General features: G+C 46.4%; 1 protein-coding gene across 1 annotated transcript; it reads left to right on the top strand.

Annotated features, from left to right (window-relative positions):
• The first annotated feature begins 1,997 nt into the window (after positions 1-1,997).
• Positions 1,998-16,064, top strand: LOC115310039 (monocarboxylate transporter 9-like). Its single transcript, XM_040218489.1, has 6 exons — positions 1,998-2,022; positions 10,682-10,825; positions 13,323-13,823; positions 13,885-14,172; positions 15,731-15,802; positions 16,036-16,064. The coding sequence occupies exons 1-6, from the start codon at positions 1,998-2,000 to the stop codon at positions 16,062-16,064; spliced, it is 1,059 nt and encodes a 352-aa protein (XP_040074423.1).
• Positions 16,065-27,574: the final 11,510 nt, after the last annotated feature.

The raw sequence follows: 27,574 nt of genomic DNA, 5'->3' as shown, positions 1-27,574 counted from the left end.
AGTCGGCAGGGGTGTTTCATGTTGTCGAGGGAAATGTTTAGGTCTGGACCTCTTGCGCCGCGTAGTGTTACCACCTGGCGATTTCATTGCTATGGCGGTAATGTCGGCCATGAACAGGGCAGAGAACCTCATGACGGCGTCGGCCAATACCTGCGAATAGAGTGTGATAAAGATGCGTGGCAGTTAAAAAAAAACAAAGCAGTTGGATTAATAGTGGCAGTCGCTGCAGAAACTGTTTGCGGAGCAGAACGTTGTCGATGCCTTAGCGCGTTCTCTGTGAGGCTGTGGCATTTGATGAAGCAACCGTGAAGGACCTCGATACTCGCGTTTCTCAGCGGAGACCAGTTGCTACCAGCGGGAACGTCCGGATGCTTCTATTCCTTACAGCATGGTCACAGTGATTCGTAGGCGACGGGAGGTTCGCGACGTATTATACTTAATTACATGAGGTTGGAAAGTGAATCGAGAGGACATAATAATATTTTCGCGCCTTACTTGTAATTTATTCCAGCTAAAACTAAGAGTCTTATTGGAGAAACCAGGCCCGCGTTGAGGTCCCAATATCACGGAAAACGAACCGCAACAGCCACTGCTGAAGCTTGGCTTGCGACCTGTGTAATCTTGATGCGTGTTACTTGAAACTTCCGAATCGCAACCTGAGAGACAGGACCATGCGATTGGTTCTTGCTTCTGCGGTTCCTTGTGTATCGAGTTGTGCGAGTGTCACGTGCCTGAGAACATTGACTTTTATTTTTCTTGTGAGTACCAGTGGCCACTATAAAGTGTTGAATGTTTTATGTGCCAAACCAACGAAAGGCACATGGCACGACGCAGCAAAAACACTGATAATAATTAGTGTCAACCACCTGGGTATCTTCTGGCGAACAACCAAATATCTCTGTTAAACGACACCTAGCTGCTTCGCCTCCATCAGATTGCGAGCACTTTGGCAGTGATTTCTACCCGCTAACTCAGAATTCGAAAGCCCGTGCCCTACCTTGGAGCAAACGAGGCGGCGCGTATAGCCACTAAAAATAAAGTTTGTTATTGAGAAGAAATATCTGAACTCCGAATTGAAAAATAAATAATCCGGTAAACGTCTGCGCAGCAAAGAGCGGTAACTGAAATTATGTTTTTTTTTTCTTAAAGTAAGGTCCTAGCTGTACTTACGGTGATAATAATAATAGTTTTACTGTTTTTGATGAAGCACTCCTGTAATTTATAATTATGCATGACTTCGAAATTCGCCAAAAAATATAGCTTTTTTTAAATTTTAATATCGACTGCAGAGTGGCGCACGTTTGGTGATAAGCTCTTGTGAGAACGATTTTTCTAGCTAAGGCGTTTTTACATTATTAGAAGCTGGGAAAAAAATACGCTTTATGCAGTTGTGGCACAGTATCGAAAGCAACAATTTGCGGTCGTCCCTACAGCTGGGCAAATGTACAGTCAATAATCGGTCCAGTACACAGCTGGAACAAGTTCCATTTCATTGTGCGTTCTACGCAGGTTTAACAGATGCTTTCCGCTGGCTCCTCAAACATCCGTTTATAGTTGAGCTTGCTTTTTTCACCCTCAGATCAGAACACGGAGCCCCGTTGCAGTGCATGAAGCTCGTCCTGCCGGAGTTCCTGAAGAAAAAAAAAAAGAATATTGTGATCACAGCGCCTAATTGGTTAGGCGCCATTGTGTCAGCTGACTCGTGGGTAAGGCACTGCGCCCGCTAGTTACTTCTTTTTTTATATTTTATTCACGAATTATATTTGGTCTTATTTTTCTTTCAATTAGGACAGAAAATGCCATCCGTAGGTCGAAGCGCGACGTCTCGGTTGAGGAAGGAGCCGGCTGGTGTGGACGACTGTTGGCGTATCATCCCCATCGTAGCCCTCTTGACGTTCCTCTCGCTTGGAGCCCTCGAAACAGTCGGATACCTGTACATCGAATTTGTTGAGGAATTCAATGTGGACAGAGAAACGGCGTCTTGGCCGCTTAGCCTGATGGTAGCCTTGGGATGTTCTGTAGGTATGTACACAAGTGACATAGTCTGTGGGTAAAGAAAGAAAGAAAAAAGAATACGCCTCGCAAGTGGGCTCATTTTTGTCTTCTGCGCATGAGAAAGGAAGTAGCGGTGACGTCAGAACGCCGAGCCCCGATTGGCTGATCGCGACCCCCTATCTGAGCGTCGTCTGCTCCTTTGCAACGTCGTCTGCTCGCAACGTCGTCTGCGCCTGTCTTACCTTTCCTACGACTTTCGGAAGTCGAGCGAGCTCGACTTGGCCTTTCAGAGAGGGCAGACAAAATAACTCGAGCGGTACGTTGTTTTTGTCTAACAACTAGCAGACGCGCATCAAGGAGGGAAGTCAAAGGACTCACTGGCGAGATGTCCCGAGGCGCCGAGGTTTGTTTGCTAAGAACCGAGAGTGAGCGTGTTAGTGTCCGCAAGTTCCCTCCCAAATACTTTTTCCCTCCTTTCGTGTGCGGCGAGACCCCTCATTCTTTTGCGGCGTCGGCGGGTTGGCGCAGTTAACGTCGTCTGCTTTACGTCTGCTAGTCTAAGCGATGGCTGCTTTACCTTTCCTGCGTCTGTCGGAGATCCATCGCTTTTTCACCGGCGAGAGTCACCGTTGCCTCGGGAAACAAGGAGATAACAAGAGGAAGAAATTTACCTCTTAATCTAAAACTGAGGTCAGCGATCAAAGTATAATACGGGAAGGGTTCACAAGGGTCGCGCGGGCATATTCCATTCACCACGCCAGCCGGTCGTGGGCAGACGGTCGCCGAGTGCCTGCTAGGCCTAACTGCCGTGCTCGCTTGGTCGCGTTCGGTTGATCCGTGGCCGTTGAAGCTTTTCCCGGGTGTTTCTGGATCCAGCGTTCTTGTTCGTCGTGGTCTGTTTCAAGTACTTTATACTTTTTTCTTGCTGCTTGAAGTCGGGACGCGTGAGAAGCACCCGTAGAAAAATAAACATCCGTGGGTCGTCGCGACCGTGACGCTGTCGGCCATGCTGATTTGATCGTAAGAAGTGCGTAAGACACCTTCGGAGCTGTCGTAGGATTTTGTGGTAACCTGCGCAAAGCTTACGAAAATTTCGTTTCGTGTATACGAATTTGTTCTTAAGTTTTGTCTTACGCACATTTTTTGGCGTAAGATCGTTTCGTGAATCTGGCCTCTGCACTTTCGAAAGTCGCAGGAAATGTAAGACAGACGCAGACGACGTTGCGAGCAGACGACGTTGCAGAGGAGCAGACGACGCTCAGATAGGGGGTCGCGATCAGCCAATCAGGGCTCGGCGTTCTGACGTCACCGCTACCCCCTGCGCAAGGAGCAGACGAACTTGCCCTCCGCATAAGGAAAGCATGCGGCGAAAGTGGAGGATGCTTAGAATGGGGTGTTTAACATTCTCTTTCTCATTTAGTTTATTTCCTAAATCTGGATCTCGCAGTTATTCGCCGCCAGGTAGCACGTCAAAGAAACGCCTAACTTGGGCCTAAAACGGCTTTGGTCGAGGCGTTAGTGACGGAGTAATTTTTTTTAAATATTTAATGTCTTTTCTCTTGCTTGCCGCATAATTGCCAAAGTTTCCTGCTTGAGCCGGATATTCCACGTGATAACCGAAGTAGCAGCAGTGAAGCCTAAATTTGGCACTACTCGTCAATTTCGGCTCAAAGTAGCCACAGAAACCGAGAAACCAGGAAGAAGCCTAACTTTTTCACTTGTTTGGCGGTTTAGGCGGTTTAGTGTCAAGGACGCCGAAGAACCCAGTGGAACTTACAGAGAAGTTCTGCGAGCAGACGTGTAGACGTGTAGCGCGGTGACTTGTCCAAAATGTCTGGGTTTTAGGCATATATGGACTGAGCCTCAAAGGCCCCTCTTTTTGAATGCGCCATGTGGACGGACACGCCAGCACCTTATCTCGGGGTTCCCCAGGAAAAGCATCGCGGCAATGGGGATTACCGGCGCGCGGAAACTAACCCGTTGCGCGCGAAGCCTGTTGAGTAAGGGGGTAAAGTTCTTTATTTCTAACTTTTGCGCGTGCTGTGGTATGTAATAGTTTTTTGCCGAAAAACTATGGTACGTGTTGCAGGTGTTGCATTGTTCGATTGTCAATATCCAGCGTAAGCACCCTGTGTTTACTATTTTTGTTTGGAGCTGGGCTTGCGAAAGAACGAGCCGACCCAACCTTTTTGGTCCTGCCAAAGACGGCAGGCTGGGTCTGGCGCATCCTTTTGCCAGAAAACTTAATAGGTTTGTTTTTTCTAAATGGAGCAGGAGGACCTTTTTCTGCGTTCAGTCATTCACGTATTGTTGAGCAGTGCGCTGCTCGAGTTTATTGTTTCGACTGATATTAATTTCAGTCCTGGACCCCTAAACTCGTCAAGCACAAAGTTGGGGCCGAAATTGACTGAGTGCACCGATTGGCCTATCACGACGATGACTACGCGCTTTTTTTTTTCGCCAACGTCGAATCGGCGCGCTCCGCGAACGTTCGTCTCCAACTTTTTGTTTGACGAGTTTCGGGTCCCTGATGTACGCCGCTTTTTTAAATGAGGTTGCGGCTGCTTAGAGGTTTTTGGAAGCAAGTTTTTCCTTTGAATTTTTTTCCATTGTGCTGCGGAGTTGTTTGGCCAAAGTTCTGGTTGTTTCACTTTTTCCTACTCTGCTCTACCGTTCGTTGTACAGTGCGGCACGTGGACAGGATATTTTGAAACGTGTCAAGCGAATGAGGGTCCCCGCTTACACGGAGACCTTTTTTTTTTTTTTCGATTGCACGCTCAAACCCTGCCGGTGAAAAGCTTTGCGGAGAAAAGGGGTATTCCTGTTGCTTGGTCAGTCAACTGTTTGCTTAGCAAAGTGCCCGATACGATAGAGCACGCGTTCCTTAACTGCCGGGACGTAGTGTTCTTTTTGGACGTTTTTTCAAAAGACTTTAACCTGTGATCTATTTGTCTCCTATGCCAAACCAAGCAATAGAAAAAAACGAGCGCGGCCGTTAATGCCCCATGGCATCCGCCATTTGTTTATGCAGTGAGGGGACAACTTTGTACCTTACGACATGATGATGCTTTTCGGCCTCCATAGCTTGTGGCTATGCCGCATGGCGGTGAGACACGCTGGCATCAACGTAAGCACAGCGTTTAGGTATTTTTAGAAAGAATCTGTTTGTTGAAAGAAATGTTTAAGGTACAGCAGCCCTCTTCCAACTTCTGCCGCCTATCGAGGACTTGGCGACCGTCGAAGATATTTGGCTGTTTACATTATCCACCGCGGCTATTATTTTGAAACTATTATTGTTTCTGTGATCTATTTGTCTCCTATGCCAAAACCATGCAATAAAAAAAAAGGAGCGCGGCCGTGGTCGAATGCTTATAAAGCTTGGATTCCAAACATAGGACCGAGGTTCGATGCATGAGAACGGAAGCACCTGTTTTGTTATTCCTGTGAATGTCGCGTTTTAGTTATTCGAGAACCCTGTTGCTTATTTGAGGTCCGAATGTTCTACGCGCCAAACCTTCTACGCCGATTGTTCCAGAAGCCCACGTGTGTACATAAGGGGCTCCGCGTGGCAAGCCGGAGTAAGTCTCACTCTCACCCCAGCGCTGGATCTTGCTACTATGCCGGCATCGACGCCTGCGACGCTAGCCTTCTTTTATTTTGTTGTGGGCAAAAGTTTGTCCCATCACAAATTTATGTCACATTCGTCGGGGGCGCACCGCACCGCACCGCGCTGCACCGACGGACGCGTCACGTTCGCTTGGTCGTGTCGGTGCGGCTGCACTACGTTCGCCTGGGACTTCATGCGGCGCGCGGCACCGGTGCGTTGCTGCACCAGCTGCACCGTCCGAAGGAGACCGAGCAGGTCCTCGGCACTGCGACCTTGAGTTAACGCTCTCCGCTTCCTTCGGCACCTCCTCTCTCTCTCTCGCCACGTCGTCGGTCTTCCTTCCTCGTCTCGCGAAATATGGCGGCCCGCAGCTCGAGAGAACGTGATGTCGGCGCTGCTATCTTCTTTCCCTCAAGCCCTCTTCACTGGCTACGATTCCAGCAGTGACGACGGGCGTCGGTTTTTCCCTGTTCGGGAAGTGTGTGTGTGTGTGCGGTGCTGCGTTGCGTCGGCCGCCCAGCAATCACTCCACCACGCCGGGCATGTGAAGCTTTCGTCGTTTGTCGGATTCAAGACGTCGGTGAGTCTTCGGACTTCGTTTGAACTTTTTCCTGGACTTTGGGTCCCGCAGGGGGGACTTTCCTTTTTCGAAACTTTCGTCTTCTTTGCACCGGCGAGCTTGTTTCCCGGCTGCAGTTTGTGTCGCGACTCGCGAGTGGTGAGTTGTTTCGCGTTGTGTCGGGAATTGAGTGCTGTCTTGTTTTTTTCGCGGCACCGCTGCCCGAAGGTTCGTGAGTGTGTTGTTGGAGTAAAGGGGTGTCCAAACAGGACTCTACAAAACGCACGACTACGACAAATCGTGAAAATTGAAGCGGACGCGCCCGCTTCAATTTTCACGATTTGTCGAAGTCGTGCGTTTTGTAGTGCCCTGTTCGGACACCCCTTAAAGAGATACTGAAGCGAAATTTGAAATACACCTATTATGGTCAGAAATAGGTTCAATATGATCAATGATATTCATAAATCATAATCGCGCGTTTGTATTTTGAACGGATGGCTATATTTTTCACCCTAATGGGCCCGATTGGGCGCGCGATCAAAAATCGGCCATCGGAGAGCGCGATGCGTCTTGGGATATTGGGCGCATTCGTGACGTCACTTGTGCCGGTCGGGAAAGGCTACGGCGTGAATGTTGTGGTTACGAGCGTTGCCACTTGGTGGCGCGTCGACGATTAACGACCTGTGACAACGTGGCCGTTTGAGATGTGCAAGGGCTGCACGCACGCTGCACCACGGGACCACGGCAAGTCGGCAACCACGGCAGCACTGACGAAACCAGCTCTGAGGCCGGATTCTCAAAGCGAATTCACGACGAAAAAAGTGCGTACGACAAATTTGAGAGAAAACCCGTGCTCTCGAAACGAAATTGTCGTAACCTTTGCGCAGGTTACGACAGAAACCTACGACAGCTCCGAAGCTGTCTTACGCACTTTTTACGATCAAATCAACAAGGCCGACAGCGTCGCTCAGTTACTTGGTATCGGCCACCAACGGACATTCATTTTTCTTCGTGCTCTTCTCGTGCGTCCCGACTTCAACCAGCAAGAAAAAAGGAAGGAGTACTTAAAACAGACCACGACGATCAAGAACGCAGGATCCACAAACACACGAGAAGAGCTACAACAGCCACGATTCTGCCGACCGAGCGAGCTCGGCAGAATATAGTAGGCCTAGCAGCAACATCGACTCGGCGCACCGTTGCTCCGGCGGTCCTTGGCCAAGACCGTCTGTCCATGACCGGCTGGCCTGCTGAATGGAATATGCCCGCGCGACCCTTGTGGACCCTTACCGGATGAGTAGTTTGATCCCTGAACTAAATTTCAGAGGTCAATATTTTCCCCTTGTCATCTCGATCTCCTTGTTTTCCGAGACAGCGGTGACGAACGCTGTCGTCGAAAAGGGACTCTCATTGATTCTATCTCCTTGTTTTGTGTGATATAGAGCTCAAATAAACGCCATACGGATTACCTTGGCAACTCGGTATGTACACTCTGTTATTAGTATGCCATTTTTATTCTGACTCGACGCTACGTCAGTGTCGAGCTATAGCAGTTCGTGGGAGCTACGCGATGTCGGTCTAACCTTTCTTTGCCGAGTGTCATGTCAGTATCGAGTTGCAATCGTAAAAGATCGGTCCAGAAGCGCTTACCGAAACGCGGTCTAACAGAGCGAATCCAGCACTTCGATCAAACGCGCGTGTCCGCTCCGAGTGTGAACAGGTATTTGGCATTTGCGTGGCTCTTGCTGACACCCTCGTAGTTCAAACATATCGTTTTTAACGTCGGCTTGCAGCTCGCGACTCGCAGCAACTAATACCGGCCGTGCCAGAAGCATGCTCGGGCCGTGTCGTGCAAAGAGCCGCAACGAGAACGAGCTCACTGTGGCCAACTACGCTTTGGCTTTCTCCGCCAAGGCTTTGCAAACGCGTTCAGGCCTAGGCGAATTCTGCCGGCACGCCGTATTGCCGCAGAACGGCGCTGCTATTTTGGCACAAGTGATGTCACGAGAACTTCCCCCCATCCACCAGATGAGAATTTGAAATCGTTTAATTATGTTTAAAATTAGTTCTCCTGTGTTTTACAGCGCAATATTTATATTTCCGAGGTGATGCCTGTCCCTAGCCCATATTTATGCAACAAGATCGGCGCTAAAATTTCGTTTCACTACCCCTTTAACACGTGTTCGCATTTCGTTCTGATGGTTTTGTAGTGTTGTCGTCGTGCGCGGCCTTTTATTGCCTAATTAAGTTTCTTGTTTTTCTTTTAACCCCTGCGTACCCTCGCCTCTGTTGATTTTCATACCGGACGTGTACCTATCGCTAATCCGACAATAAAATCGCATATGTGTAAACGCTGTTTCATAGTCCATGTGTTTTTGTTTTTACGTTGGCGGGCAAATTTTCGGTGCAACAAGTACATATTTGAACCATCCACTTGAAAGACAATTTGTTACTTTCATCCTCGCTAGATGGCGCGAGCCGCCACCCCACTCTTGCGGATATTTTTTATCGTCCACCCGTCGAACTAACCCGTTCATGTTTTGCCCTTGCAGTGACCGCACGGAGCGCATCGCACGGCGGGATGCTTCGCGTTCGCCTGGTAGTGCGTCATGTGGTGCACCTACACAGTGGCATGGTCTGGGGGTCGACATTTTCTCGGTGCTGTGAGCGCCCCAGACGAATGCGACATTAGTTTCCTTCAGTCCTTCGTCGCCTCATCGATTGCCATTTATGACACTATGGTATAAGAGGTCATAACATATTCTGGGTGTGGGTCTGTCGGAGCGTCAAGGCCTAAAAACCGCCTGGAGATCTTTTAAGCCACATACTGTGACGAAAACCAACCCATAAAACATAAATTTATGATAGTGCGGATGATGTGGCTTCAACAATTACGAAGCTTGAAATCGCAACATGCGCCAGGCCATAACACAGGCATTTCAGACGCTCATTTTAAATAGAGAGCTGTCTCTTCAAACATCCTATTGATGCGTTAGCGTTAGTACCTTCATGTCAGCGAAGAGCTGACGCCGTCCATCTGCGGACAAACTAGTGAAAAGGGAAGCGTGCCGCAAAGAGAATTAAAACAAGGTCAATTGATGGATTCTTAGGGAATATGTTAGGCATGGACCCCTCGAAATGCCACACACGTCACCCTTTGAGAAACACTAACTCCGTAACGAAACCAAAAAAAGGCAGCAAAAAACAGAGGGAACAAAAGAAATAGCCAATACACAAAAATGAAGGGTTTTAGCGTTAGCGTTTCCTAAAAAAGGACGTGAGTGGCGTTTACCAAGGGTCATGCTAGCGCATTCTCTTAGGATCCACCGATGGATATTCCTTAAATTTTTTTTCTTTGGCTTTATCGCTCGCTGAACCCGCTCTGTAGATCGCGCTGATAGGTCATAAGACTGCAGTCCGGAGAAATTGATACGCAGGTATTTCACGCTGTTTTTACCGACGAAATTTAATTTAAAACTATGGCGTGTATTTACAACGAAGAGTTTTCTGTAGGAAATATGGCCACTGAGTGAAAGGACATAACATGTTTACTTTGAGCTCAACAATACGTGCTCATGACTTTATCATAAGGTAGACGGTGTCTTTTTTTCGCAAATGTTATTTTCTTCCCGATACCAGCGAATTTGTATTGACCAGTCGTACATGCTGAGTATGTACATACACGTTCTCGATTGATGACTTGATATTGTAACACAGGAACTGTGTTTTTGTTTCCGCAAACAATACTTCAGACTACGATCAATATCTAGAAGCTGGCACAGAGGACCGGCATTTGAATAGTTGATTAAATAATCAGCCCGCATTTCGACCCTATGCATTTCGTCCGTGTCATACCTCACGCTAAGTTGATATTGTAATGAAAACAGTTTCTCAGTCCTCACGACGTAAACAGAGAGGCCGAGTAAGAAAGAATTAATCTCTATAACCAAGAGATATGCATTGGTGATAAGAAACGTGATCCAATTATTGAAATTAGTTTATGCAATGACGATCACGCCTCAGGCGCACCTAAAAGCCTTGTTCTTGAAATTAAGTGAACGACATACCTACGTATTATTTCGATGTGCTTTTTCCAGTTACACACGCTTGTGTATGTTTATCACTTATATTTTGTGCGTAGCGGACTATGAAGTTTAATGTGTGAAAGGAAATGACAGCGAAACGCCTAATTTTATATAATCTACGCTTGAAACTAGATATTATACCGTTAACAAGATTTTTTTGCAAAAAACACAGTTCATTTCAGTTTCTTTCGCAAAAACTATCTTGAGGAAAGGGGGGGGGGGGGGGTATGTGATGCGTTCCTTTACTTTTTTACAACTATTGCAGAAATTCTCGATGTCAAGAAAAAAAGGAACCGTATACACGTTTTATAAAATGATGCCAGCGGATCCGTTCAAAGATCGACTTTTTTGCTACTTCTTAAAAATACCCGATGTGAAAAGAAACATTTTTATCACGTGTTTATCGCGTCTAACACTTAATCTTTTTTATTTCAGGCCTTATGTTGCCACCCCTGCATAAAAAGTTTTCTGTGACATCTGTCATGGTTGCATCAAGCGTTCTAGCATCACTTGGCTTAATGGCATCAGGATTTGCGCCTAATATAGCATGGATTTCTGTCACGCTAGGTGTGATTCACGGTAAGTGTCTGTCAAAAGAAGAAAAAGACTCAAATTAAAAGACTCCGACGCATGTCCTTTTTTTTACATATTGGAGCGCCAGTTCTCACTCACCATACCGTGAGTGAGAACTGGCGTTCAATTCAAATTCCATGAACCGTGTCGTACTGCTTTGGTTATATATAGGTTAGAAGAGTAAAGAGCTGGGAAATACTTTTTTGAATCAAGCAACTCATCCTGTTGGGAAGTATGTAAGTTTATTTTAATTCGCCGCCGTTGTACGCTGACTCACGAATGCTATTAGGACTCGCGTCACTTGTTCCTATTGGCAAAAAAAACCTATAAAATAAAAGATTATTCACGGAACAACGAAATTCGCCTGTCGGAAAGACAAGATAATGCCGGATTTTATGTGAGAGCACTGCACGGGCCACTTTTTAGACCACAGTTCCGGCCCGGGCCCGGCGTCACGGTAATTTACCCGCCCAATCCCTGCCCAGATCCTTGAAACAACCCTCGGCCCGACGCCGATCAATTTCTGTGTTACACGGCCCGGCCCAGCCCGCCACCTTTTAGAACCGGCCCGGTTCGGCTAGGGACCGAATTCGGTGTCATGTTTTCTAAACTTCGCCACGAGGAGTGCTAAAATATTGGGCAATGTAATTTTATGCACATAAGGCGACCGCTGGAGTTGCGTTGCTAGTACGCAATTTCTTTCCTTTTACATAAGTACTACCTGACGGAGCTACGAATAACACGTGTAAATTTATCTAGGCTAGTCGAATTGCGTCAAAAAAAAAATAGTAATCTAAAAATTAAAAAAAAAAATAACAAAAGACAGTATAGATGAATTGATTGACCTTTAGGCCTAAGCAACAAATGACAACTCCGACGGCGATTTTATTTTATTTCCAAGACGAGTTGACCTGCATTCGCAAAAGACATATGAATTATTTCCGCAACGAATTTGTTCACGGGCCGCTTTCTAGAAATAAACAGTATTCTTTCCGGGGCCGCAAACATACAAATAGTCTTTTAATTAATTCTGGAGAATTGACAGGGACTAGAAAGGTAACAAAATAAAAGTGAGACTCCGACAATACTTTTATTTCCGGAATGAAAAGAACACAGGGTTTTGTGTAAGAAGAAAATGTTTTCCAATGAATCTGGAATGCACAGAATCTTCTTGGCCATAAAATCAAGACCTGAAAATGTCTTGCTTTGAGACTCCCTTCACTTCAGCAGGTCACCGAGCATTCCACACGATTTGCCGGAATGGAAGTAGTTGTCTAACTCAGAATCACCACGGTCCGTCTCGGGGCCGTCGTGCCGGTCTTGAAACTCATCCAGGAGTATCCGTTTTAGTGGTTTAGCGCTGACGCATTTTTCGCAACCGCTCTCGCGTTCAGAAGGAACCGCCGGCATGCCGACCATCCTTTTTCTTACTGTGCTGTCGACAGCGCTCCTCTTTGCACCTTCAGTGCCCATCCACCAGTTGTGATAGTTGTGAGCTCATGCAGCCCCTCAATTTGATCATAGAATGCCACACTAACTTGTGTCGAGTATCGTGATAGCCAAGAAAGACGACGCAAAATATTCTAAAAGCCGACATGCTGCACTATTTATGAATATGCGGCGAAGAACTGACGAACTTCGCACGGCGGCGCGTTCGCATTGCGCGCGGTGCAACATCCACTGTTCCGACGCCACACGCAAAGCCAATTTCGTCGTGCGAAATTCGTCCCCTTTTCCGCTCCATGGTGTCCAGCCTTTAGGGAGCAAGGCAAAAACTACGATATGTGCCGGCTTGTGATGCAGCCCAGACATATATTACTTATATCATCGTGCTACGCTTGCTGTGTATCAATTCATTGATCTACAGACTGCCGTGATTTCTTCATAAATAAATTATGACAGCGTACATAATCGCATGTTATTTCAGTGCAACCCAGACGAAGTTCTACGTAAATATGTAATGAACGTTATGCTCGTTTTTTTTTCTTGTTTTTTTGTTGTTGTTTTTTTTCGGTAAGACGACGGTTTTAGCAAAGCTGCGATGTTCCCCACTGAAACCACATCTACTACTGTATTTGCACTCGTCGGCGAGCACGGATAGGGCCGCAGCCCCGAGCCCAATCCAGCTCCGCCAAAGTGTTGGCCCGAGCCCAGCCCGCGCCCGCAGATAAAAGCCCGCGAAAGGACCGTGCCCACCGAAAAACCGCCTAGACCGGCCCGTCCCGGCCCGCGTGCCGAGCCGGGCCCGGGCTTTCGGGTAACAGCCCGGGCTTTCGGGTAAGCATAAGCCCGTGCAGTGCTCTCTTGTATGTTTCAATTTTCGCGTAATGTTTTGTACATATACTATATACCGGTAGAATGAATTCAGATTAATATTTATGAAGTTAATACACCTCTGGGATGAAATTTGTCTATCTATATAACATGGAGGGATGTATTAATTGCCTTATTTGCGTACAAAGCAAAATAAAGTTTTATTTGTTTGTTTTTTTGCTGCTTCCAGGGTTTGGGGCCGGCACAACTTACATGTCGGGCAACCTCCTTACGATGATGTATTTCGACAAGCTCAGGGGCGTGGCCCTGGGCTTCACGTCCGTCGGATTGACACTGGCCGGGATGGTTTTCCCACGCTTACTTTCAGCCTTGAAGGACTCCTACGGGTTCAGCGGCAGTTTCTTTATATGGGGAGCTCTGATAATGAACCTAATCCCACTTGCGTGTTCACTTAAGGTGCCGCCCTGGCACACCCCTACAAAACGTGGCCACAGTTCGGCTCCGAGTAATTCCCTCGTCACCTCCAATGAAGTTAATGGCAGTCTTAAATACAGCACAGATCGCTGCGGAAACAGTGATAGCCCAAGGAGTCCGAACCCCGGTTTCTGGAAGTCAGTAATAGACGTCACTCGGAATCCAATCTTTTACGTGCTCTTGCTATCTGCGGCAATCTTCTACGCTGTCGAGTACGTTATCTTTACGACGATCGTCGATTATGCGGTGGATAATGGTACTGACGAGTCGACTGCACTGTGGCTAACACCCTGGTACCTACTTAACGTGCTCCATAGGGTGCGTTTGTTTGCCCCTGTTGGCTGATAAGGGACTTTTACCCAGAAATGTGTTGCTCACTCTGTGTTTGCTTCTAATGGCGACGTCCCTCTTGGTTCTTCCGTATGCGGTTGATTTTTGGATGATTGTGGTCGTGTGCACCTGTATGGCAGCTGGCTACGGCAGTACTTACGTGATGCACGATGTCTTGCTGGTCGACTACTTTGGAGTGGAGCAACTCGTCGCCCTGTACGGCATCATGGGTGTCGCGAAGGCTCCGCTTTTGCTTCTGACACCGAGCTTCATAGGTGAGTTTCTGCGAGCGTAGATTGAACATGCCGAAAGCTTGCATTGCCATACTTGAACCACTTTGCTTCTTATGTTGAAAAAATATTTGTATTTTTTTTTAAGTCCGGTTTTGTTAAAGCATTGTTTGAACTGTCTTGTAATTTATGTGTCTTAATCCGCGTCCGGACAACACGTTATTGTACATTGCTATTCAAATATAACAATACCACATATCACAGTACCACATATCAAAATAACAAAAATTACAATAATTCTTTCGGTATTATTAGTTGAGTCTACCGATTTATTTTAAATATCTAATCGTATTAAGTTTTTTTTTATAGGCTTTGTAACAAAACGAAGCGCGCTCTACAGCTGAAGCGTTAACTAAAAAGACGGATTTTAAAAATAGTTTGGACGGTGGAAAGGTCGAATGGTATTATTCCGCTTAATTTAAATATTCCGGTTGGCTACAATAGCAGTCTCAGTGACAGTCAGTCAACTTTCTATGAGAGGGGCAGGCTTGTTGGAGATGACCGACGTTTTTGATTCCTCGGAAGTAGCAAACAAAAATATGAAAACGTTTGGTCCCATTGAGCACGTTTCGACGAGGTAACTTTTTAAAACGAGTTAAATTTTTACTGACCAGTGTGGTCCGGTTTATTGCAAAGACAGTCAGATACAAAACACTTTGTTCGAAAGACATAGCCCCAACTCTTTGGTGCCAATTCCAAAACCGAATCTCCGAAGTTCTTTCGCGCTGCTCGATTTCTAGAAGCGCGGGTAATCTCCCTTTCTTGTCTTGAAAACACACGCTCACTCCATAACATTGAAAGGTAACGATGCACCGAGAACAGCATCGCTGTGTTTGTCTGTTTGCTGCTACCCATCACTGCGCGAGTCCGGATTGCGTAGAAGTGAAAGTGCACGCATCCACAAGGCTGACGTGCTCCCACACAGATGGTGCGTGGCGTGTTGTGCTCATGATTCTCGCCCGGTGCGAACAGTAACTATAACAAACTGCAATAGATATATGTGACATGATTTCTGGAAAGAAAAGCTAACCGGAGCGCGCCGTCAAAGAATATTTCCCCTCAACAGACGCATCTTTTTCCGAGATATGAGAATAAACAGAAAAACGGTACAAAATAAGTCTCGAACGTAACAGGGTCCTTTCAGAATAAGAGAAAGACAAAAAATCAGGTGATACCTTGCTTTGCAGTGCCAGTGTTACTCACTCTACATTGCTCCTCGAACTCAATTATCAAAATGATAAACAAATTCCGGATGCTCGAAGTGAATTTTTTTAGCAGCTGGAATTTCGTCCCCAGGCAGGGTTATGATTAGATTATCAACACTTTACCATCTAGTTCGACTCGTAGTACCAAAAATAGCAAAAAAACTGCAAAAAAAAAACAACAACTTTTTTGGCGTTTCTACGTAAGTGGAAGTCTGCGCATGCTAAAGTTCACTATTTAATGGCACTAGCGCATACTTGGTGGCTCAATTCACATTTCGGAGAAATCGAGAGAGTTTTAGCCCGCACCTAACAACTGTTTTCTTGCCTTCCATTTTCAGGAATATTCAGAGACACTCAAGGTTCCTACGATAACCTCTACCGTCTTGAAGGCGGCCTACTTATGTTTGCCGGTACAATGTGGTTGCTAATATTATGCTGGGAACAAATTACATCTATTAGGTCATTTACACTTAGGTCTCGTTAGAGCTAGACCTAACTATTTTCTCTGCATAAAGCCACATTTTCAACCACAATTCCTAACCTATGGCCTCACTGACTTTGACGGTGACCGTATGTAGACCACCATAAACAACCGAAAGATGGAGCAAGTTGAACTCAAACAAAGCATACATTTCTGTTTCAGGGCGAGTCTGCGGTTATTGTCATGACTAAGAACTGAAGCGATCAATTGCACTGTTGTATAACCAGGATCTCCAACGACAAGTAGCGATATTTTCATGAAAATCTTGTCGGTCGCGTAATACAAAAGCAGTTGAGGCAGTGATGGGGAGCAGTAAATATTTTATAATTGCCAAGCCGCCTTTTACAAAAAAGAAGAAAAAAACAAAGCAAATTTGGTACAGGGTGAGGCTGAAAATACCCTCTTCTGTATCTTCTAAATACACATTTCATTCAAGCAGATTATTTTTTCTCGTGACGACTGAAATTGCAATTCTAGTGTTAAGTAGCAACATCTTGAGGGACAAAATCGTAGTTGCGGAAGCTTTTAATTTTTATTTACCGACGTCTGTGAAATAAAACTCGAGTTCATTTTTGAAATGTATTTATTCCACGTCGTCCTTTGTCCTAGACTTATTTTACTCATATTACGTCTGTTAGTTTTTTATTTATTATAAAATTTTGACCTAGTTTTCATCTCTGGTTTGGATAAAAGACCCGCACACAATCGCCACAACAATGTGATACGTATGAACATGGTAAAATGACGCAGTTCGCAGTACGGCTTTAACAACATATCAGTCAAGGGGACGGGAACACAAAAAAGGTGTATATATTCTATATATATATGGCACTAAGATACTGTAAAAAATAAAAAAGGAAGCTATTTGACTAGACTTTCAGTTATGCAGAAACTAAAAAAGAAATATCAGATGTTCACTTGGGCCAGATTCGCCTTGGACTATATTGCCGCGCACGCAGGTGGCCAAGCAGGCAGCGCGCTTGTGGCCTAAAGGTTATCGCGCATGCCTTCCGCGCAAAAAAGCCAGGATTCCGTTACTGGCCGCGAAGACGCATTTTTGTTGACTCTAACGTAATGTTCTGGTAAATTCGAGAACCGTGTTGGCTGATTCGAGCTTAGAATGTTCGACACGCCGAACCTTGTACGCCGATTGTTCCAGAAGCCCACGCGTGTACAAAAGGAGCTTCGCGTGGCAAGCCGGAGTCAGTTTCGCCCCAGCGTTCGACTCTGCTGCCACGCCGACTTCGACGCCCACAACGCTCTGCTTTCTTCTGCTCCCTTTTTATTTTGGGGCACAAGTTCGCCCCATTAAACGTCTAATTTCTTCAGCTATGATCGCCTCATCACTTGTCATTCGTGACAATATTGTTAAAAATATATATAGATAAGGCGACGAATAACTCAAGGAGCTAAATGCTTATTGGGGCGAACTTGTGCCCGAAACAAAACAGAATAAGGATAGCGTTGCAGGCGTCGATGGTGGCGTAATACCAGGGTCGACCGCTGATGCGAGACCGGCTCCGGCTCGCCACGCGGAGCCCCTTATATACACGCGCGGGCTTGTTTAACAATCGGCGCAGAAGGTCTAGCGAGTTAAACATCCGGTCCTCTAATAAACAAGAGTGTTTTTGAATTCAACAGAATGCGACATTTACAAAAATACCAAAAATGGGTGTCGGCTCCGAGGCATCGAACCTCGGCCATTTGCGTGGGAGCCGAGCACGATAACCATTCGGGCGCGGGCGCTTTTTTTTTTTTTTTTTTTTTTTTTTTATTTAGTGCTAAAAACAGATTACCCAGATCTTTTGGGCAGCTGTAGAGTTAAAAATCCTTCATACACAACAGCACATGCAACAGGTTTGCCCAGTCAGGCGTTGCGTCCGTACACTCAAATACACTTTTCACCTGAGTAACAAGTTCAGTGAAATACTGTGGAGCAGATTTTGGTTTCTCCACTGCGTGGCGGACATCCATACGAGATTTCCACAAAGCAAACAAACTTAACACCATGATCATATCGAGCGGGACACTCTCATGTTTGTTAACAGGGAGGAACCGAATAGAATGGGATGTTATATCTATGTCCTTCTTTATGGTGCGCTTTAGGACGTCCCAGAACATGATTGCGTCCCAGCAGTCTATGAATACGTGGTCAACTGTCTCAGGTTGCTTGCACAGTAGACAGTTAGCACCCCAAGGTAAAAACATACCTCTCTCAGCCATCCATACTTTAACTGGCAGTGTGGCACTGTGCAGCCGGAAAAAGAAGGATTTCGCCGCTGGGGGGATCCACATCTTCTTTACGCGAACCAAGACATCATCCCCAGGCATGTTAATGAACAAAGTTCTGTACAACGGAGCGGGAAAGAGACTATCAATTAGATCTTTGGTCAACTTTTTTCTGGTGACACTGAACAAATACTCCCGCGAGTAACGCGCCATTAAGAATTCTAATGCATTCACCACCTCCTTCACAAAACCGACCTTCCTAGCGGGGAGGCCAATGGTAGAAGAAACCAGAACGGAAGGCAAGTGAGGAGCTATTCTTGTCTGAAACATTACTTGCAAAAGGGGATGTTTTTGGTTTCTCAAGAAAAGAAAACGTGAAACAATTTGTCGGACAAATAGGTGGGACAAACCGAGTCCTCCTTTTGACACTGGACGAAAGAGGTTATCGCGTCTCATGGGTTCCCCCGTGCTTTTCCATATGAAAACAGCAAACACTCTATGCATTTTTTGTATACTAGTTCGTGCACAGTGTAGGACTTGTAGTACATACCATAACTTGGCGATTAGAAAAACATTGCAGACAGTGGCCCTAGCAAATATCGACATGTCGCGGCCACACCATTTGGTTGCCCGCTTTCTTAAATCCTCAACAACGTCCGCCCAATATTCTGAATTAGTTTGCATATATTGTAGTGGGGTTCCAAGGTATTTGCTCGGAACGCAGCTCCATTTAACACCTCTAAAATATTGAGGCGTGGTATCCCACTCACCGTACCAGGTACCATTACATTTGTCAACATTAACAACGGCACCGGTTGCTTCGCAAAATTGTGTACACAGTTCTAAAACACTAGCCACACTCTCTTTGTTACTACAGAACACAGCAATGTCATCTGCATACGCTAGCACCTTGGTTTCTACGTCACCCATTCGAAAACCTTGAACTTGTTTCGACCGAATAATACTGAAACACAATGGTTCCAAATAAAGAGAAAACAATAAAGGCGACATTGGGCAGCTTTGGCGTACCGAAGAAAAAACATTTATAGCGGGAGACAATGAATTGTTTATAATTAATTTCGTCGTGCACCCCTTATAAGCCATTTTAACACCTTCGATTATAATTTTTCCCACATTAGCCCGGTCCAAAACCTCCCAAAGAACGTCGTGACACACCTTGTCGAATGCCTTTGCTAAATCAATTTGCAGCATTGCAATTGAACTTCTTTCAGCTGAAGAGCTTTCCAAAATAGTCTGCGCCACGTGAATGTTTGTCTGGATAGACCTGCCTTTAATTCCACAGGTCTGGTGTGTTCCGACCAGCCCGCAAATCACATGCTGAATTCGTCCAGCAAGAATTCTGGCAAAAATTTTATAGTCAACATTAGAAAGTGCAATAGGTCTATAACCAGTTACACGCTGTCGCACACTTATATCATCGGATTTGGGAATTAGCACTGTGTGTGACCGAAGGAACGATGGAGGCAAAGTTTGAAAATCATACGCTTCATGTACTACCCTGAGGAGAAACGGAGACAGGTCGTTTTTAAATTTCTGGTAAAACTCTCCTCCAAGACCATCCGGGCCAGGTGTCTTGTGTGACGCTAAGCCGTCAATCGCGTTTTCTACTTCACTCAACGTGATAGGTTCCTCGAGCCACTCTTTTTCCTCGTTTGATAACTCGGGTGCTTCCAGAAGCATCGACCTAATATCTGTCATACTCGTCGGCATATCCCGGCCTCCAAAAAGCTGCTCGTAATACTTGACGAAAGCGAGTTCAATCATATCTTTGTCAGTGCTGATAACACCCTGATGCTCAACGGCGGTGATTTCTTTATCTAAAGCGTACTTCCTTTCATCCGCCAAGGCGCGGCTAGTGGGCTGTTCCCCCAAAAGAAATTTGCGTGCTCTTGCTCGGACTATCGCACCGCGATAGCGTTCTTGGTGAAAGCCGTCAAGTCTTGCTTGCGCTTCTTTAATCGCCGAGTAATGCAGACCGGGATGTTTTTGTTGGTCCTGCAGTAGGTTAAGCAAATATTTGCTCATCATCCTCTCTTCGTTTTTGCCGTGAAACTTTAAAACAGACGACCTTTCTATAGCCCGTGATTTAACTTCTTGCTTAAAGTATTCCCACATTTCCATGCAACTCATGGTATTATCTGCGAGTACCGCCTCAAAAGCTTCTTTTACTCCTTTACAGAAAGTCTCGTCATTCAACAAATTGACATTTAATTTCCATAGCTCCCATTTGAAATTTGGTGCCCTCTTCTTTCCGCACCCCAACGTAATCGTGACAAGAGAGTGATCGCTAAAAAAGAGCGGTTTCACGTGATAATCTGAGACGATATTGCATATCTCTGCCGAAACATAAATCCTATCCAAACGCGCGTGGGACGACTGCTGGAAATGGGTAAAACGAAATTCTTTCCCCGAATTCTGGAGATGGGCTACGTCTTCTAATTTATATTCATTTATCAGGTCATTCAAAACTGTAGCACTCCGATCGAAATTTTTCTTGGCACATACCCTGTCCTCGTCGCTACATACACAATTAAAATCCCCCAAAAACACAATAACCTTGTCGCACTGTAGATACTGCTCCAAAAACTGAAAAAGTAAGACTCTTTCGCTAACCTTATTAGGCGCGTACAAACATATTACACGCACTCCTTGATTTAGACACTTCAAATCACAGATTATGAGCCTGCCTTGATCATCTGTGATAACGCTGGAAACGTTAAGCTGTTTAGACTTTTTAAGAAATAAGAAACATCCAGCGGACGCTCCAACAGAGTGACTTACGCAAACCTCGTAGCAGCGAAGGAAAGGTTTCAGTGCTTGTTCAATGTGGTCACTGTTTTCCATTTTTGTTTCCTGCAATGCCAGAATATCTAGCTCTTGCTCCCATACTAGACGCTGCAGTTGGTACTGTTTCTTTTTCGAGTTAAGTCCACGCACATTTAAAGTCGCAAAACGGAGAGGCTCAAGACCCGGTGAAGGGAGGGAAGTGCCTCGTGCTAGACCCGGTGAGCAATGAAGTCAAGCTAAAACTTCACTGGGTGCCATATGATGTACCAAACTTCAAAGTGCAAAAGGAGCTGGAAAAATTCGGGAAGGTGTCCAGTATAACCAGGGAGCGCTTCAGAGAACAAGGCTTTGAAAACGTCGAGTCAAACACCCGTCTCGTGCAAATGACTCTTCATGAGGGTATGACGGTCGACAAAATTCCCCACGAAGTGCGACTGGAGGGATGCAGAGTCCTGGTCCTGGTGCCAGGGAGAGCACCTCTGTGCCTGCGCTGCAGACGAACCGGGCACATCCGGCGAGAATGTCGCGTTCCCCGATGCACCGACTGCAACCGTTTCGGACATGCGACGGAGGAATGCGTGACAACGTATGCTTCCATCGCTCGGGACCGCAAGGAGCAGGATGAGTCGGAGATGTTCATGGACGCAACCGAGGCAGAGGAAGCTGTAGAGACCGCTGCACCGGAAGCACCAGACGACACGCCAAAAAGGCCGGACACTGGAGCGGGGAACGACGATGGAGCAGAGGCGTCCCACGACGGAACCTCCGCGTTCACAAAGCACCGGAATGACAAAAATGACATCCGTGAATACCCTCACGCAAAAAAGACAGCGTCGAAGGAAACCTCCATCTGTACAGCGGTCGACGAAGACCAGCGCCAGCAGTTCTATCCAAGCACCGGGCGCGTGCGCGCTTGGTAGGAGATGGGCAGGGCATTACTCTCTTCTTTAAAGAAAAAATCGTTTCGATGCAACGTGTAAGGAAACAAAGCAAACAGAAACAAGCAAAACATGGGAAAATACGGAAGCTGGTAAAACGCAGACCTATCAAGCGTATCACAAGATCACAATCCACAGTCTTATCCGGAGTAGTACCGCTTCATGTTCACTACGGGGACGACTTCAGGTCGTGGTTAGCGACGTGTTGATGTTCTTGTCCCATCAATCATCACCTCGTAGTTCAGATCTCCGAGTCGACGAAGTACCTTCGAGGCCTTATTAAAAATTTGGTTTGGGCTAGTTGGTTCATGGTAGGTATAAGGTTTAAAATTGCCAACGGACAGGGACGATAGGAAATAACACAAACAACAGGGACAGGCGCTACTCTCTCCTCATCCATTGCAAGACCGTTCAATGCTTATATGCAAAACTCATCTGCCTTTTAGATATCAAATAACGCCAAAAGCCAGTAATGCGTATTACAGGCACCCATCTAGGTAAGTAACTTCTATATCTAGTAGACATGCACAAAGTTTCACACAACATAAAAAGAGATTGACAGCAAATACAATGTTAACATTGTCTTTTCTGCGCCCTGGAAACTGGCTAAGGTATGTCCGATTATGACTAAGGTAGAAAAAAATGCTGTGCTCCAAGGAGCATGTAAGCCAATATACAGGGAGTCACAAAAGAAAATTTACACGCTAAGATGGCTCGCAAAAATAAAAAAAACTAGACGGATCTTGCAGCAACTTTCCTCAAAAATGTCTTTAACTGGTCGCATTGTTGTGCTAAGATTTCAAGTTGGAACTCCGAGTGCAAAGAAAATACAAAAAAAAAAAAACAATTGATAACTGATTTTTTTAACGGCGGAGCGGCAGCTGTCGGGGAGACACCGAACGACGGCCATGTTTCTTTGCCTTATCCAGAGGGGTCCGAATCAGATGAGCGAATGACGTTTTAGCGAACAGCGACGTTTGAGCGAATCGACGTTTTAGCGAATAACAAGGGCGCGCGTTAACCCATCCGCCGCGCTGCACTTACGCCGCTTCGCGGCGACAGTCTGCGGCGGCTCATAACAAAAATGGGAACCCAGTTGGCTTGCCCGAAAACGCCACTTCGCGGCGTCCGACTATTCGCTAAAGTGTCATTCGGTGAAACGTGCGCGTTCGCTAAAGCATCATTCGATCAAGTGAGTTCCTCCCTATCCAGAGATGGCGCTACGGATTCACTGGACGCTTTTGGTTGCGTAGGATATTTGGCAAAATAAAGTTGTTTAGGTTTTCAGTTAAGTTTCACTCTGCAGAAAGTGTCATGCCATAAATACGAATAAATAAAACCGCCAATGTCTGCTGCAGAAATGACGTACCTTCGTCTCCGACGGTTCTTGTTTCATGCATCGTCTGCTTTCGCAGTTTGACGTTCGTGCTCCTGCCTCAGTGCGTTAACTTCATTTGTTATCGCTGTTTTTTTGTTTTTTTTTTGTTCAACGCCTCACCATGCGACAACTGAGCTTTAAGGAGAGGTTCCAGGTGGTTCTGTGGTACAGTCGCCGGCCATATGAGCTCCCCGGCCGAACGCGGCAACACTCGACGCGCCGCGTGCGGGATTTTTGCTGATTCGCTCGACGTTCGGCCGGGGGAGCTCATATGGCCCGCGAATGTGCACAACAACTGGAAGCTTCAAGCAAGTCCGAATAAAGTGCCGGGCCGCCTTCAACAGAAAACCACCCTCTCCGCCAACCATTATCAAGTGGGTGACAAGGTTTGCCCAAGACGGGAACATGACAAACATTCCGAACCTTGTTGAAACATCGCCGAAACGAAGAGAGCAGCAAGCCGTTCTCGACGCCTACGACGCGCAGCCCCACCTCTCGATAAGGCGTGCTGCTCGTGTAGCGGGTGCTTCGCCGGCGAATGAACCCGTTCAGAGCGCAGCTCCTGCACGAACTGAAGCAGGAGGACTACGCACGGCGAGTGCAGTTTTGTAAGGACGAGCTGGCGCGGATCCGGGCCAATCCCAGCCACCTGCAATTCCTCGTGTTTACAGACGAGTCTGTTTTTCGTCTCGACGGCCGCGTCAACAAGCAGAACTGCAGGTTGTGGTCTGCCACGAATCCGCACTGGTCGACCGAACATGCAGTTAAGTCGCCAAAAGTTGTCGCGTGGTGCGGCATTTGGCGAAAAGGTGTCGTCGGCCCCTTTTTTTTTTTTTTTTCGAATCGACGGTGACCAGTGACACGTACCTCAAGATGCTGGAGGAACAGATTTTGCCGGGGCTCGAAACTGCACATATGCAACGCGAAGTTTGCATCTTCCAGCAGGATGGGGCCCCTCCCCACTATGCGAGCAACGTGAGAGCTTGGCTCAAGCCTCAACAACCCGTTTCCCGGGAGATGGATGGGCCGCAGCTCCCACCATGGCCCCCTCGGTCTCCAGACCTCACCCCTTGAGATATTTTTTTGTCTGGGGGTACGTAAAGGCCCAAGTTTACGCCCGGCGATCGAGGACCATCCCGGAGCTGAGAGAGCACATCATCCACGCATTCGAGAGGATCAGTGACGACATGCGGGAGGCCGTCTTCCAGGACCTCGAGAGGAGGCTTGAAAAATGCATCAAAGTTCGCGGCGAGCACGCCGAGCTGGTTGTCTAACCGTTTTTGTTTTGTTTTTCTTCCAAATGTATGTGCGCGTGAATGAGGCTTTTGACCAGAACTACGAAGACCGCAGTTCAGATTTCCACGGCTCTTTTCAGAGCCCCCAAATCGTTGCCTTATTCGGCGCACTCCCGGCTGCCTCTCGTGTCTCATTCAAACGTCAAACTGCGAAAGCAGACGATGCACGAAACAAGAACCGTCGGAGACGAAGGTACGTCATTTCTGCAGCAGACATGGGCGGTTTTATTTATTCGTATTTATGGCGTGACACTTTCTGCACAGTGAAACTTAACTGAAAACCCAAACAACTTTATTTTGCCAAATATCCCACGCAACCAAAAACTCGGATAAAAGCGCGCTTTTTCGTTCATTCAGCGTCCAGTGAATGAGTAGCGCCATCTCTGGATAAGGCAAAGAAACATGGCCGTCGCTCGGTGTCTACCCGACAGCTGCCGCTCCGACGCCGTTGAAAAAAATCAGTTATCATTTTTTTATTTTCTTTGTACTCGGAGTTCCGACTTGAAATTTTAGCACAACAATGCGACCAGTTAAAGACAGTTTCGAGGAAAGTTGCTACAAGATCCGTTCAGTTTTTGATTTTGGCGAGCCATTTTAGCGTGTAAATTTTCTTTTGTGACACCCTGTACTGACTGTGTCACTAGCGTCATCTATAAAATGCCGCTGAGTTACGGGAAAGTTTATATAGGGCAAACAGGACGCTGTTTCAATTGGTGGGCAAGAGAACACAAACTATCTCTACGCAACAATTAGAGGAGTCATCTGTCTTAGCATTGTAAGCGTTGTGGCTGCGAACCACTTTTAGTTTCAACGACGTTCTTCAAAAAAGCGAGAAAAAGAAACAAAGCGGTAGTTTTACAGAGGTTTTCTTTCTTAAAAAGAAGAATGACAAGGGCGTCAGCGCGCCATCTGTTAGCCTACTAGATAAAGTGACTTATCTAGATGGGTGGCTGCATGTAGAGTATTTTTTAGGCTGTTGGGCGGTTGTTTGGTATGTAAAAGGCAGATGATTTGCGCATATAAGCGTTGAACGGCCTTGCAATAAATCCGATGAGAGTAGCGCCTGTTCCTGTTGTTCGTGTTATATCCTATCGTATGTTATATCCTATTTGCGCTTTTAAAGCTTACACCTGCCTTCTAGCGTCCGAAGTCGCACTTAAGGAGTTTCTTGCTTAGACCGCGTTGTCCGTACCGGGGTCCAGACCCATACATGGTCTCCGGGCTTGAAACGAGCGTCGATCCGACGAAGGTTGTGCCGGGTGGCGTCGACACGTTCTTGATATTGAATCTGGAGTCGGGTTAGCTGGCGGCCTTCTTCAGCTCAATGTGCAACCTCATGATGTCTGCGCTGTGGCATTACGTAATGCAAAGCGTCATGCTTGGTCTTCGTAATGCCTGTGCGCAGACTCAATTTTCAGGTCTAAACGGATGTTCCGCCTCATCATTTGCTTTGCTGATTTCGTAGATCGCAGAGATTGGATCTTCTACTGTTTTGCAGGTAAGTAGACGCGCAGGGATTTTTTTCTTGTACTATGTTGACTTATTCATAAAACATTCTGACACACAGAAGCTGACATCTCATGTAATAGTTTGTGATTTCAGTGCCCATCTCCCGATATTCGTACGTGCACAGTGTGGACATGAATGCTTCGATCCCACTTCGCACGGTCTGCAAAAGTCGGTTGATGATGGTACTGCGCTGGGATTTACTACACAGGTGCCCGAAGGTGGTTCTTTCATTAATTTTATAGTATGAATATAAGAAATCTCCGCGGAGTCAAGAGAAAGAAAATAAAAACTGGTTTTGTAGAAGGAAACATTATCGCTCAAACTTCTTTCCCAAAATCATCAAATCATCGTTTTGAGCTATTCTGGCGTTTATTTCGACTGAAAAATCGGTGATGTGTAAAGAAAATGCAAATGGCTTAACTATTCTTCACTTGATTTGACCCAAATAAGCACCACAATGACATCAAATATTATTTAAGTATAGATGCAAAGTACAGAGAAAACAGTTTTTGAATTTCGTGGGTTGCTCAGGTGAGCCAATCTACCCGCAATTTTAGTGAAAGCTTCCATCAGCTTTGGGCACCTCTATAGACCGTTTTATCGTGGGTAGCGCCATTTTGAGAGCAAGAGAGAAAAGGGGAAAGGGCTACTGGCGCTTTCCCCCTTTCTGATTGTGTAGAAAGAGTGGAAGTCCCGGATGAGAGGCTTGGGCGGTGTTGGGCGTCTGCAGTGCCCCAACTTCGTTCGCGCTTTTTTCTACGTTTCAAACTCCCAAACTTAATTAGAGTCATGGTCTTCGATGGCGACAGTCCCCCGGTCATCGGGGCACCATTGCTGGGTGATAGGGTGCGCGAATAACGGCAGAAAGCGTCGAATACTGTCCGAGGACCTATGTAGCTTGCATGGAAACTGGCAAGGCAAGTACGGCTGGAATGTTTTTAAGCTCCATTGCTTTCCGCATGACTGGGAATGATGAACCATTTATACATTTTTGCTTGCCATGGGCCTATTTCAATGTAGCCGCTTTTAGTTGTAATCAGCAAGTTATACACGAAACGGGAACCTCAATTATCTTTGTAAACGCCCGGAGCTGCTACATATCGTCTTGCTCTACTGTTTTTATCTTCGTGCCCCTGTTCTTATATTTCCTTGTGAATGAACGACGAAGACGCTCCAGATGTACTTTTATCGAACCGCAGAAAGCCTCGACGCAGCCACGAATTATCTTACTATTTGATGCAATATTTTGGGTACTCACCTTCAATTTCTATAGCTGGCACGTTCGCTGCCGCTGTTTCCCCCGTCGCCACACTGGCGGATGCCATGACTCAAACAAAGAAACGTGCACACTGGGCTCGAAAACGCAGATCGCAACACACGAGACGTTCCCTGCAGCGACTATCAAGCGCCTGAAAGCGCCTTAGTCAACGGAAACAACCCACCAGCGGCACTCCAAGGACGCTTTTGCCGGCTCCCTGGTATCGCGGTATTCAAAAAAAAAAAAAAAAAAAGAAACACAATAGAAGTACGTTTTCAACAATTTC

This window comes from Ixodes scapularis, unplaced genomic scaffold (genome assembly GCF_016920785.2).
Source record: "Ixodes scapularis isolate PalLabHiFi unplaced genomic scaffold, ASM1692078v2 PGA_scaffold1__304_contigs__length_218370807, whole genome shotgun sequence".
NCBI lineage: Eukaryota > Metazoa > Arthropoda > Arachnida > Ixodida > Ixodidae > Ixodes > Ixodes scapularis.
This window is presented reverse-complemented; position numbering and strand designations above follow the sequence as displayed.